Source organism: Kwoniella shivajii, chromosome 5 (assembly GCF_035658355.1).
Source record: "Kwoniella shivajii chromosome 5, complete sequence".
Classification (NCBI taxonomy): Eukaryota; Fungi; Basidiomycota; class Tremellomycetes; order Tremellales; family Cryptococcaceae; genus Kwoniella; species Kwoniella shivajii.
This window is the reverse complement of record NC_085912.1, coordinates 1,034,151-1,047,540: the sequence shown is the minus strand read 5'-3', so window position 1 is coordinate 1,047,540 and position 13,390 is coordinate 1,034,151. Positions and strand designations below refer to the sequence as shown.

General features: G+C 49.5%; 7 protein-coding genes across 7 annotated transcripts; 4 read left to right on the top strand and 3 right to left on the bottom strand.

Moving 5' to 3' along the window:
- Positions 1–989: 989 nt before the first annotated feature.
- IL334_004132 (uncharacterized protein) lies at positions 990–1,448 on the top strand (the record flags this gene model as incomplete). Its single annotated transcript, XM_062935855.1, has 3 exons — positions 990–1,014; positions 1,159–1,244; positions 1,332–1,448. 3 exons carry the CDS (start codon positions 990–992, stop codon positions 1,446–1,448), a joined length of 228 nt encoding a protein of 75 aa, XP_062791906.1.
- Positions 1,449–1,630: 182 nt separating this feature from the next.
- On the top strand, positions 1,631–2,611 carry IL334_004131 (uncharacterized protein; the record flags this gene model as incomplete). Its single annotated transcript, XM_062935854.1, has 4 exons — positions 1,631–1,854; positions 1,961–2,151; positions 2,227–2,426; positions 2,534–2,611. The coding sequence occupies 4 exons, from the start codon at positions 1,631–1,633 to the stop codon at positions 2,609–2,611; spliced, it is 693 nt and encodes a 230-aa protein (XP_062791905.1).
- Positions 2,612–3,100: 489 nt separating this feature from the next.
- On the bottom strand, positions 3,101–4,499 carry IL334_004130 (uncharacterized protein; the record flags this gene model as incomplete). Its single annotated transcript, XM_062935853.1, has 2 exons — positions 3,101–4,081; positions 4,143–4,499. The coding sequence occupies 2 exons, from the start codon at positions 4,497–4,499 to the stop codon at positions 3,101–3,103; spliced, it is 1,338 nt and encodes a 445-aa protein (XP_062791904.1).
- Positions 4,500–5,089: 590 nt separating this feature from the next.
- Positions 5,090–5,434, top strand: IL334_004129 (uncharacterized protein; the record flags this gene model as incomplete). The annotated part of the gene is made up of 1 exon (XM_062935852.1): positions 5,090–5,434. One exon carries the CDS (start codon positions 5,090–5,092, stop codon positions 5,432–5,434), a length of 345 nt encoding a protein of 114 aa, XP_062791903.1.
- A 1,548-nt stretch (positions 5,435–6,982) lies between these two features.
- On the bottom strand, positions 6,983–8,131 carry IL334_004128 (uncharacterized protein; the record flags this gene model as incomplete). The annotated part of the gene is made up of 3 exons (XM_062935851.1): positions 6,983–7,156; positions 7,306–7,648; positions 7,719–8,131. 3 exons carry the CDS (start codon positions 8,129–8,131, stop codon positions 6,983–6,985), a joined length of 930 nt encoding a protein of 309 aa, XP_062791902.1.
- A 63-nt stretch (positions 8,132–8,194) lies between these two features.
- IL334_004127 (uncharacterized protein) lies at positions 8,195–9,641 on the top strand (the record flags this gene model as incomplete). The annotated part of the gene is made up of 4 exons (XM_062935850.1): positions 8,195–8,281; positions 8,674–8,993; positions 9,127–9,268; positions 9,354–9,641. The coding sequence occupies 4 exons, from the start codon at positions 8,195–8,197 to the stop codon at positions 9,639–9,641; spliced, it is 837 nt and encodes a 278-aa protein (XP_062791901.1).
- A 1,254-nt stretch (positions 9,642–10,895) lies between these two features.
- IL334_004126 (uncharacterized protein) lies at positions 10,896–12,670 on the bottom strand (the record flags this gene model as incomplete). The annotated part of the gene is made up of 4 exons (XM_062935849.1): positions 10,896–11,129; positions 11,190–11,235; positions 11,302–12,172; positions 12,229–12,670. The coding sequence occupies 4 exons, from the start codon at positions 12,668–12,670 to the stop codon at positions 10,896–10,898; spliced, it is 1,593 nt and encodes a 530-aa protein (XP_062791900.1).
- Positions 12,671–13,390: the final 720 nt, after the last annotated feature.

Here is a 13,390-nt window from a genome sequence, read left to right as displayed (position 1 = left end):
ACTAAGGGATATCTGCAGGCCATGTCTCCAAACCAGAGCTGTATACCAAGATACCATATATCGTCTTTCATCGATACAATGGATTCATTCGGAAGATGCCTTTCTTCACATCCACAGGAGTGGTGTAAGTGCAATCTCTTGTACAAGCAGTGGTAGGAAGGGCACAGAGTCATGCTATGATTATCGAATGTCCCCTTTATCTGAGCATCATCCTGAAAAGGGATGGGCAAGTCTCATGAGGCTGTCGTGATCAACGCTTGTCATTAAACAGATATCAGTGAGTGGGGTGGAGTGGGGTGGAGTGGGGGGAAATCATAGAAATTACCGCAAATGGTAATTCCTCCACATGGTGGAGGTCGTCCACTGGTTGACAGTGCATATATCACCCGCCATCATCTCTCTCTCTCTCTTCTCTCTGCTCAAGTTGTATCTTTCCCAATAATTGAAAATATCATGTCTCCCAGTGACAGCTCAACGAGGTGTAACAATCTGAACTGTAGAGTAATTCTTAGTGCGGAAGGGCAGGTGGTCGTCACTATCTGCTCTCGTGAGTGATGCTGTACGTCCCAGACTGATGTTTTAGATATCTTCTGTGGTAAGTTGTTTGAGGCAACAACGAGGACTGAAGTGGAGTCTCTTGTGCAAACGAGTATTTCTCCGCCGCTTTGGTCTGTCCCGCTTGCGAGCACGCTTTCTGTGGACCGTAAGTCAACTCTTTCAGGCATTTCGCTGATGGTAGTAACGATATCGTCTTAACCCACTTGGATCCAACGGAATTCAGAACGGTGAGCTTGTACCATAGATCTCACTGACCTCCAGTCCATTCTTGCCGGTCTTGCACCCCCCACAATAGTCGACATCGCCTCGCGAGCAATCGCCTTTTGGAGCTATCAAATGTCACATGAAAAGTGGGTGATACCGTTGAGGTCTGCGCTCACGTCAGCGCATTTCAAAATCTCATCTTGAAGCGAAGTCAGGAGCGAGCGGTGATGTTGGAACAACAGCTTAGGAGCGGTGAGTTCGAAGTATGGACTCGGCTGATGAAAAGCCAACGGGGAGCTTGCAGGTGGGTTTCCTTGAAAGACGATGGCTGATGTTCAGTCGCGAATCGTAAGATCGGCAGTGAGTGCAACTGATGTGGAGATTTACTTACTTCAGGTCTACAGAGTGAACTGGGACAAGCTTTGAGTGGACTGAAGAATAAAGAAAGAGAATTGGCAAGACTTGGTGGTGGCTATGACGCGGTGAGTTTTACGAGGTGAGGTTATGGTACTATGAGACAGGTATGAGGATGGAGAGATTTGTTCATCGCACCACCTTTCACCCCTTAGGCTAGATCCCACCATACGTCGCATCCAGCCAGATCTCGTCCTACAGCTCAAGTAGCTGCGACAGCAATCAACCATCGAAGTGATGCCGGGAGTCACAAGAGTCGTCGAGGTGAGTGAACAAGGTAGAGCATTGTTGACAGGATATAGCCGCGTCGAAATTCGATCGATAATCGTAAAAATCGAAAAGTATGCATATCATGTAACATGTAACCGGAATATACGAGATAGCCGATACGCGAAACTCGTATGCTTTTGAATTCAAGCATCTCTCTTCTCTTTGTTTGCATACTTTATCCAACATGTCAGAAAGGCCTTTGCATACAATACCTATCGCTCAAAGACCGCCTCATGGACCATGGACGTCAAAGATATTCTTCCCACTCATCTTTACTCTAGCGCAGCTGGGAATCAATTCGGCCCAGTTTCTTTCGGTCCCCCTTTTACTCATCCCGTTCGTTGGACGCAGATTGTTTGAAGCAGCGATTGATTGGACCAAGGATGGATATGGGCGCTTGCGTAAGTGGTAAGCATGTTCCTTCCGCTAATGTTAGTGATTGGCATCACCCTGCTCTTCGGACCAACGTCCTTTGTCTTGACCACCGATGCTCCCCCGTCCATCGCCAATTTAGTCGAGCGAGACCATCATGGCCAGATGACCAGGATCAATCTGCCGGACCGGCTCGTGGTCATGTCGAATCATCAAGCGTATTTGGATTGGATGTATCTGTGGACTCTGGCTTGTTATGCCGGGCACTCGAGGGGGATTGTTATATTGCTCAAAGCGAGCTTGAAGAGCGTTCCCGTGGTGGGGTGGGGTATGGTAAGTTCAGGCAATGTTACCTGAGCTGACATTAGCGTTTCTTCAAATTTATCTTCATGAATCGGTCTTGGGCAGCCGATCGGGATAACCTGACGTTGGCTCTTACTCAACTGGGTCAGGAGACTCAGTCCGGCAATGAAGGCAGTTTGGAGAGCTCCTCTCTGCTTCCGACGAAAAAGCGGACGCCTTTGTGGCTTTTGATTTTCCCAGAAGGGACTATCACGAGTGATGAGGAGAGAGTTAAGAGCGTAAAGTACGCTGATAAACAGCGAGTGGTGAGTGAATGTAGCTCGAGTGCGCTGACGGGTAGCCTGATTTTGTTACCATGCTTCACCCCCGTTCTACCGGCATCCTCTTTTGTCTGAGAACGTTGTTGCCACAGGTTCCTGATCTGCAATTACTTGACGTGACCATCGGCTACCCTGGGGTTCCATATGGGAAATATCCGCAAGACTGGTGAGTTTGTTATGGTGACGATTGCTGATGATGTAGGTATGGCCTGTTTTCAGTGTTTTATAGTTCGGTCCCCCCTCCTACCGTTCATATCCACCTTCACCTGTACTCGAATCTCACCACGAGCATTCCTTCTCTGGTTTCAACCACCTCAGATACGGGTTTAGCATCACCTGAGGAGTCTCGAGCATTCGAGCTCTGGCTCAGGAGTGTCTGGACGGAGAAGGAACACCGGATGGAAAGGTTTTACAAGAATCAGCGGTTTGAGAGTGCCGAGAGTGGGGCAAGGGAGCTGGTCCCGGTGAAGCAAACGTGAGTTTAGAGGTGTTGTCATTAGCTGACAGCGTAGTCATTGGTATCACTGGATCTCTGCGTTTGGAGGTGGGGGATTGGGGACGACTCTCGTCATCGCACTGGCCATCTGGCAGCTGCTAATACCTAGAGCCTAAAGTAGACGTAAGAGTACACCTATGCATATTTGCTACAGTATTTTATATTATACACCATTATCCTTTCTCGACTTTCGAATCTCTAATAATGCTTCTTCGGTCCATCCTAGTTGCTCGCCGTCGTGGACTCTCGGTATTGGCTGAGCAGTGACTGGTCCGGCAGGAACCATTTCCTGTCGCATATTCACCGATGCTACTCTAGAGACAGCAGCAGACGCCGGTGAGGACGATAATGCGGTTTCTAAACGGTGCGCGAGACCACCGGTGGCATCGTTTGTGAAGGGTTGTTGGGCCATGGCAGGTGTATTGTCCAAAGCCGGCGGACACGCCGCTTGGGGAATTGAATGGGGATAGCCAGATTCGCTGGCACCTGAGCTTACACGATTTAGACCAGAAGAGGGACGCCTGAAACCAGGTATGTGTTCCGAAGCACGCCGCAGAAAATCGCCGATCCCGCCGCTGGGTTGCGTTTCATCATCGGAATCCACAAATACCGATGGTCTCAGCGCCGAGCTATGGCGACGTGGACGACGTCGGATCGGTCTGACGTGTTGAGCGTTTGGTCCGTAGAATACCGCGTCGTCGCTGCGCCAGCCTCCAGCGGGGATGTGCATTTCTTCCTCGTCTTCCTCTTCATCGCTGGGTATTGGATCAGGCATTGGGCTACCGGCGCGTCCGTCGCGAGGTCCGGCATCGGATAGTCGGCCAGAGCTTTTGTGTGCGCTGGATGAGCGTGATCGGGCAGGCGGAGGACTGCGATGACGGGAGCAAGTTTTGTCGTGGGCTGTTTCGTCTACCTTGATATGGCCTCTACCCCGGCGAGCAGGTGGCGGTAGTAGAGCTGGCGCTGGAGTCTTTGATGGCAGTTGGGTCGCTCCGATGAATCGCGGGCGGTCAAAATTGGTAGGTCGGGCAAAGGGGTATCGTGGGTCGATTTGGGAGTCTTGGGAATTGTCAGAGTCGAACCCTTCTTCCGAGTCTTCTTGGTACCCTTCGTCATCGCTCTCGGGGGATGTAGATGTAGGTTGCTGGGCCACGGCAAACTTGAGCCGCTAACTGTTAGCTTCGTTATTGGGGTTTTCAGCGCACCGGTTGATCAACTGCATCCGCCCATCCAATCCGCTCTCTCTTTTCTTCCACTTTTTCTAAGCGACTTTTGAGTGTTTCTACACCGCCCAAGCCAAGTCCGACTTGATCGTTGCTATCGCGTCGAAGGATGGCTGGGTTTGACTGTTGCAGTATACCATGGTTTGGGCCACGAGGGCTGGAGAACGCAGTGGAAGGGGCGGACGATTGGGTCGAAGCGGACGGCTTTTTGTCAGATGACTGGATGAGAGCTGTGAGGAGGGATACCGGTTGGGAATCACCGTCTGAGCCTATGGTGAGGGATGGGGGTTCGTGTGACCGGTCAGACACCGGTGTGAGGATTTGAGGTGACAGAGTCATGGTTATATCGAGTTTAGCATGGTGGTCGTGGTCGTGAGGTATTGATTGTGATGGGACATGACAATAACAGGAAAGAGCACAGGGTTACAGGGACGTTTACGAACCCACGAACGGCGAGGGTGTATTACGTAAATTGTGAATGACGTATATGCTTAAACGGTTCTTGGACTCACCCTGTGTTTAGCGCGCGAGTAAACCTGTGTCTGAACCCGCCACACTCGCCTCCACGTGCTACTCGCCGCTGTACTATATGTGGTGACATGCGAGGTACTTCTTTGCGACGTACTCAACCACAGAAATACACACTCATCACCTAAGCTACCGGCCATTTTTTGTGCAAAATTTCTCGTAAATGTCACATAGTGGCCTGAAAGAACACCATTGACAGCTGTCAGATTGGTTAGATTTCCGGATCGACTATTTGACGCGCGAGAAGAAAAAAGGTGAGTGTGGCACTTCCTTACAGCGGCGAGCTCCATTAGACTACCTTCCCACGGTCACCCATGGATTCGACCTATCAATCCATTGCCTCACATCTGAAAAAACCAAAATACCATCTCCTGCTTCAACATCATACCTCACGCACCACGATGGGAGCCAAAGCACAGGTCCTTCGAGACATCCGAAAACGACTCTCGGCTGAACAGTTTGAGGTGCAACGACGTGCGTATCTATTCGTAGCACGGAACACCACATTACCACCTACTGTCCGACACAAAGCACAACTCGGATTAAACACGTTAAATGGAGGAGAAGGAAGACTGGGAGCAGTGAAGAGTCGATGCTGGGAGACTGGAAAGGCAAGGGGAGTCATGTCGAAGTTTGGCCTTGCAAGGGTGAGTGATCAAGCTTCGATCATTGCTAACGTGCAGTTCCAATTCCGATTAAAAGCGTTGAATGGGGAATTACCCGGCGTACACAAATCAAGCTGGTAGACTAATACATTTTCTGAACAATATGCAAAGCCGCAGTCACGCTTACACTGATGAGCGGAGTGAGCGCATAAGATATGACAATGGTTTTCGCTACTGCTGTTTCCGTTTCTTCACCGGCATCTGACATCTCCACAATCTACATGATCAGCAATGTCCCTTACGCCGCTGCACTCACTGCTGCCAAGGTCAGTGCCGGTGGGCCAACGGGCAAGATCATCAAGACGAAATCCTAAAGTCAGCGAGCTTCACATGACTGCACTCACCAAAACTGGATCCTCCAATACCCTCCCACCCAATCCTTTTCGAATCCCCCAGACCATGCTCGTCGAAATGACCGGCATGATGGCAAACCGAAAAACAAAAAGGTAAATCAAAGGCACGATCGGCGGTCTTGATCCCTTCTTTGACTTCAAATGCGCTCCTATAACTAACATCTGTAATGCCGCGTAGAGCTTGCCAATCTTCTCGATCGATTCAGACAACCTAACCATCAGCTCTGGCCTGAACGTTCTACTCACGGGCTCAGCCACGCTCCCTTGTTGAACAACCAGTTGTGTAAAAACGGGATCACCCCTGCAACAACCGCAGCGATCCCGCCATACATCGGTGGGTTCATGAACCCAGCGACGCTGTTCTTGATAATCTTCGCAATTCTCCACCCTTTTCTCCCGCCCTCTTCCATCTGCCCGATCAAAGGGGTGCTTTCATGAGACTCTCCAATGACTTGCTTAATCTGCTTGACTGCATGAGGTGATTCAGAGAATGACCAGGGATGATTGCCCTTCGATTTCATCATCACTATCATCAGCTTGAACCATGTGTTGCCACTCACTTGGACCAAAAGTGAACCTCGTCAAATTACAAATCAAAGCATTGATTAATAGATACACCTGCGCTCGACTGAGCACACCATCAATTTTGTCCCCATCCCTCAGCAACGGCGCGAGTGTACCGTTATTGCCCAACGAGGTGATCAAGAGCAGCGGCAAGGAGGTCGCGTTGTTGAACACCATGCAAGGACTATCATCAGCAAAGCCACACAGCGCCCACTCACATGATCCATTGAGGCATGTGAAAAATCAACACGCCAATAATCCCAAACACCCACGAGATGAGTTGAAAGACCAATGCGTAAACCACGATGATCCAGTCTGTCGTCAGCGTAGCACATCCCCGATACACCTACAATCCTTGAGATTACTCCACGATGCAAGAGGTCCAATCTCAGAGAATAGCAACGCGGGGAGGAATATCGTTACACATAACTTCGAAGCATTCTGAACTAGTCAGCAATATACAAAACACCTCACGCACCTCTTCACCTTCCGGCGACAAAATGTTCAATTTTCGCGCGAAAAAGCCGTATACCAAGACGAGAATAACCGACACGGATGCCTATAATCAGCTCACTCGTGCAAATCTACCTACCTCAATCGCAGACCAAGTGGTTGCCAAAATGTCTGAAGCTGATTGCAGCATTGCGACGATGATCAAGACATGAAAGAACTCATCATGGAGATTTAATTATATACAGGGTTTACAATGACATCATTTCTCTTCCACTTTTATCGTTTCTCTGAGTTCAATTCGGGTCCCACTTCTAGTCCGTTTGAGATTCTTCACCGCAATCTTCGTCACCTTTGCCTTCATGGGTAGATCCGCCGCGAACATGACTGCTTGGCACCAACCTCCCATCGGACCCCATTTCTCCAGCAAAAACGCCTGAGTTTCCTCGTACACCTGCTTCGACATTGGCTTATTGCGCAGACGGGATGGAAACTTAGAGTGTCTCGCTGCAATCGCAGCTACATGCGTGTCGATAGGAATAAGGGATGGCTATGTATCAGCGATGCAACATAATTTCCACTCACCTTGTCCATGCACATGAGCATGACACAATCTGCTACTTTCCTGCCAACACCCTTCAAAGCGACCAGCTTTTCTCTAACTGTATTCACGTCCATACCTCTCCAGCTCTCAAGACCTCCCTCCACGTCATCCTTGAATTCTTCCCGCAAGGCCTGCAGAGTCGATTCGATGAACGCAGCTCGATACCCAAATCCCATCTCGCGGAGCAGAGTCTCCAGTTTCACAGGCAGTGATGAAGGCGAAGGAAACAAGTGGTAGGTCGTGAAACCAGTATCATCGGGATTGTCGAGGGTCATGACTGGCGGAGCGAATGCATGTGAGAAACGGTGCAACAACGACGTGATCCTTGGTATATGATTATTTGTAGATGTGATGAATCTGTTACATCAGCTGTGCAGCCCATCCACACACTCACGCTATGAGACACTCCCATGGATCCTGACGAACGACTCTAACTCCTACCGCCCGTTCATTCACCTCGACTTTACCAAACAGCTCTGGATCCCTCAATCTCCAATCCGCATACATCGTCTCCAAATCGGGATACTTGTCGAGCTGAAAGTATTCCTGAATCCACCTATGCGTCAACCCTCCCTCCTTGTCCAGCCTCGCAGCGTCGTTCGTCAAATGGATCGCGGCATAATAAAGTCGATCTTGCAACTGTCGCAGACATACCACACGCGGAGGATCATCTACCGCTCGTGAAAACTCTTCAGCATGCCTATGCCATAAAAAAGACTGACCAACGGGGAGTGTATTGACAAGAGTGAGATTTTTGAGACTCAGCGGAATGGACGACCATCCACTGGGAAATGGCGGTCGGGACATGTTGAATGCAATAAAAGGTAAAACGTCAAACGCGAGTTTTTCACTTCTCCTCTATACATCACCATGAACACGAATTCCAGCGACAACCTGGCCATTGCACTAGACAGATTCAAATTTTATGCTCGTGATGCGGTACTAACCCTGACACAAGTGAGTAGCAATGCATGAACAATGCTGACCAGTAGTGCATCTGCAAACCGTGAGTCACACCACCCGACGTACGCTCATCTTTGCAGCGACGCTACTCTCAAAATCAATGGTCGTTCTTATAAAATCGAACAACTACTGGGAGAAGGAGGCTTTTCATTCGTCTACCTCATCCGTGATCTCTCATCCGGCCGACTCTACGCTCTGAAAAAAATCCTAATCACTTCAGGTCAAGAAGGGGTAAAAGAAGCGATGCGCGAAGTCGAAGCGTACAGACGGTTCCGCCATCCCAACATCATCAAGATTCTGGACTCGGCTGTAGTGCAGGATGAAGGGGGAGAGGGAAAGATCATCTATCTGTATGTCATGCCGCTAAAATCCTCGCTAAATCTCAGCTTCCTGCCATACTATTCTCGGGGCAATCTTCAAGACATCATCGCTTCGTCCTCGGTCACCGGCAACCGCATGCCAGAACGCAAGCTACTGGAGCTATTTCTCGGGACATGCCTAGCGTGAGTCAACGGTATGAAAACCTCGCTGATGGCAGTGTTCGTGCCATGCATCAATACCACCTCTCCGGCATCTCCGCATCTTACCCTCCCACTCGAGAAGACGATCCTTTGGTAGCAGAGCCGGTCTTCGACCACGACGAGGAACTCGCCAACGCAGAACAGGGAGAGCTGATACCTTATGCCCACCGAGATATCAAGCCAGCGTGAGTGCAACCGTAACGAACAACGCTTAATGTCAGAAATATCATGATTGCGGATGACGGAAGCCCGATTCTGATGGATTTTGGGTCAACCATAAAGTGAGTCTCCATGCTCGTACCAAGCTGAAAGGTGTAGAGCACAAATCACGGTGGAAACGAGGCAGCAAGCACTACTAGAACAAGACATCGCCAGCGAACATTCTTCCATGCCATACAGAGCACCAGAACTTTTCGATGTAAAAACTGGCAAAATGTTAGATGAGAAAGTTGACATTTGGGTAAGTCACATATCACGACAGCGCTAATCCAGAGTCTCTCGGCTGTACCCTCTTCGCCGTCGCCTATGGGCATTCTCCATTTGAGATCGACGGAACTTCCATAGCCATGGCCGTGGGTAGTGGAAGATATAGACACCCCGGTGGATACTCGCCAAAGTTCGTCTCCCTCATCGATTCTATGCTAGTGGTGGACCCAGAACAACGTCCAGATATACAAAAGGTGCGCGACGAAACGAGACATGGTGCTGACGTGTTAGGTGATCGACCTCACGGAGCAAGCAATACATTAATCATCGACTCCTTCTGGCATTCATCTCCAGCCATCGCATACTTGCTACATGCACCATCATCAGTCTTTGCATATGATCTCTAGACATCTGAGGGGGTGGTCTCCAATATTGCATCTTGTGTACGATGTTAGCCTTGATATGTATATATGAACTCACCCGAATCATCTTTATCCTTAGCATCTCCAGCCAGATCACTTCAGGCGGGACGACAAACGGTACTTCGTACAGAGGATGAAACGGGGGCGGTTGAAAGATTCTTGGCCTTGCTGGACGTCTCAAACGTTCCAGCTTCTCATTATACGCTTCTCTTGTTTCCGGGTCCAACAACGTCTCGTAAGCCTCTGCAGGTATTTAGTTTGGTCCGGACTCCTTGACCCACCTTGCAATGTCTGAAAGGCTTCTTTGGCGTCTGGATCGTTCAAGCATTTGTCTGGATGGCGTTTGGCAGCGAGTCTGAGATATGCTTTTCGAACTGACCGTCAGTCTGACCTCGCCAATTCCACTTACGTTCAACTGGTTCCACATCCTCTTCTACTCCAAGCACGCTATAATATGTATCCTTATTATTCATATTTCGCGCATATTTACATTGATGAAAGGGAAGAATCGACGTTGCGTTATGGGCGACTTTGCAAAACACCTTTTTGAAAAAGGGTCCTTCCACACAACGAGACACACAATACATGACTATTCTACAACGACGTCATTGAACATAAACGACCTGTCCTTTCTATTTTCGACACTTCTGGGCACATTTTCAAGCTCGTCACGCAGCTATGCATCAGCACAATTCCAGCACTTCTCACTCACCTCAAGGTTCTCCCTCTCCAATTTGTCCGTACGAGCTTTCGCCTCCGCCAGCAATCTAATATATACCTCTAGATCCTGCGTAACCCCCAGCGGTCTGGGCGGGACAGGTGTGGGATCAAAATTTCCGTGTGATATCCTACGTTCGAGAGCACTAGACCAGTCAGTGGTTATATACATCATCGCACTCACATGATAGCCTGCGACTGATCTGTAGTCTCTTGACGACTTGCACGGAGCATTTGTTCAAGCTTACCAGTCAGCTTAGTCACACAACTCCCCACTCACCTCGTAACACCTCCCCCGATACACTTCAACTTCTCGTTCAGCAACATTACAACGTTGAACGTCCTCATCCCTATGACATCAGCCACACCCTCGAAATCGCACTCACCAAAGACGCTGAGACTCTGTCAGCTGCTTCATCCTCGTTTCATAATCTTGGATATGCCGTATCTTGGGCTCCGCCTCGGTCAACTGATTTTGCAATTTAAATCGCCTACATCGTTAGCCATGCTATAGCATCCCACTCACTCATTCTTAACCTCTGCCAGCTCTTCACGTTGGGCTTTTGCGGTTGCGTGCGCTTCACTGAGCTCGGCGCGGATACGAGCAGCTTCCGATTGCCAGCTGGCTTTTTCCTCTCTAAACATGGCGACCTTGTTCCGCAGTTGTGTTTGCCAGATCATGTGTTTTGATTGATTCTGCGTCCCTTCTGTACGGGCTTGTGACAGTTGAGCGGAAAGGTCCGCAATCTGGTTCGCCTGCGATTTCAACCGATTCACCTAATTCCCGTCAGCTCTTGCTGCACCTGTGAGACTCACGAAACTATGAATCTCGGCCTCGTCGTTGTTCAATCGCAGTGATGTCCTATGAAGTCGGCCGATATCTATGTTCAGCTCTGATCGTCAATAGCTCAACTCACGATGGAGATACTGTTTCCGCACTCGGTTGGTGAACTTGGCCTCCAGCCGTAGCAATTCGTTTTCCTTCTCCAGCAGGTCTCCAGAAGAGTCACCATTGATAACAGCGTGATCATCCTCATCAAGGAGACTGACTCGAGGTGACCCCTGTTGATCGGGATTGGCCAACGCTTGCGAACGAGCAATGAACTCGGCAGCGTCAACCTTCTCCCATCGTTTATCATCCGCCAGCTCCGCTGTCGAAGTGAACACGACCAACGAAGGGTGTAAACGAAAGTCTCGGATTAATGGCTCCATCCTGGTGGCCAAAACTCCCGGCTGCCAGACGTTGTCCCAGTCCACGGCGTAGATAGGCAGCACATTTTTCCCGCGTATATAAGACACTGGGTCTCGCACGAATGCAATGACGTTTGATGGCCAAGCACCGTAAAAAGCGACAATATACAACTGGGCGATTCGCCGTGGTTGCAGATTCTCCGGCATCTCCACTTTGAGCTCCATGGAACTTGTCGCAACGGACCAATCCAGCGCTGGCTCAGGCGTACGGGTGAAACCATCTCTGCCAGCCGAATCGGCATCGACAAACGGTCGATCTCGCCACGATATAGCTCGTCCAAGAACGATCGCCATCATAGGCACTTTGGGGGTGAGAGCAAGAGGCGCATAGGGAAGGAAAGCGAGCAGGAGTCGAAGATTGATACTGAAGAGGCGGTTGCCGGTGTCTAAAGCAAGACTGCAAAGTAGGATATCTACAAATGACGAGCTGGCTATTCTCGCCATAACGGTCGAAGATGCAGGGGCGGCTGATGGATCATAGGGCGATTCCAAGAGTGATTCGATCAATAGTACAGCGATCGGTATTCGTAAAATAGGAGACGCGTACGCTTTCGAGCAAGCGTTGAGAAAAGTCTGATCATCAGCGATGTTGCAACTCACTTACTCACCTCAAAGTTGTTTTCACTCCATAGCATCAAAATCTCCTTGAGTGTGTCTTGTGTGTACTCGTCGGCCAGCAGTCTCAACCACTCATCCGCGTCAAAAGTCCCATCTGACAATGCCTTGATGCAGTACTTTACAATTCCGTCCCTTCCCACAGCGTGGTCTTCTTGTGTCCATTTCAACGCTACCGCCGACCACACAGCTTGAGGGGGCAATAATACCGCCGCTTGAAGGACTGTGTGTCTAGCGAGAGCAGATCCTTGAGCTTTCAGAATGCCAAGCAGATTATCGTTGAACAGATCAAAGTTTTCAGGTGGAATTAAAGGAGGAGAGAACACACTCAAATCTTGAGGTAGCGCTTGCAGTTCCTTGAGGACTGCAAATCCATCAGCTATATACCCAAGGGAATCAGCAGATATGCTTACACTCGTCCATCCTGTCATTTAAGGAAAAAGATTTACGTTGTGATAAGATGAAACAAACTAAAGAAGAGCGAGTGCGATGACATCAACAGCGTATTTGGTACTTTCCCACGGTGACAGGCGCAATGGCGTATGATTTCTTTACATCTCACTTACCTTTCAATCAAGTCGATCATGTTCGTCCACTTCGTCACACATAGCCACTTCACTCGCTTCCCGATGATTGTTTGCGGCTTTTGCGGGACGTCGATATCAGATCTGGGTAGTCTTTGCTCGAAATGTTCGGGGAAAGCGGTCGGTGCGTGACAAAATGTGACATGTATCCTACTCACAAATGATGTCTAGACCGATACAATCCCGTTCGAGCTCTATTGAATTCATCTCAAAAGAGAGGAAGTCCAGACAGATGGGCGGAAAAGTAGGTTTGCATAACTCTTGAACCGCTGACCAGCCAGATACACGACACCCAATACACCGTCATCCCCCTTAAGGCGTACCGCGCCTCCCACTACTCCTAGCAGCTCGTTGCCAGTACGACCGTCATACTCGCGGACCGAAACATTTGATCTTGCCTTGACATCTGCTTCGGACGCCGAGCTGGCAAGAGGTGAGTACAATGGAAATGGCAGACCATTGACAGGTAGTATATGGCTCTGTTCTGGATAACAGGATACAGCACCCTCAGTGCAGAAAATGCGGTACCGATATCAAATCAGGGATGAAAATCTACCTAGCTCGGTG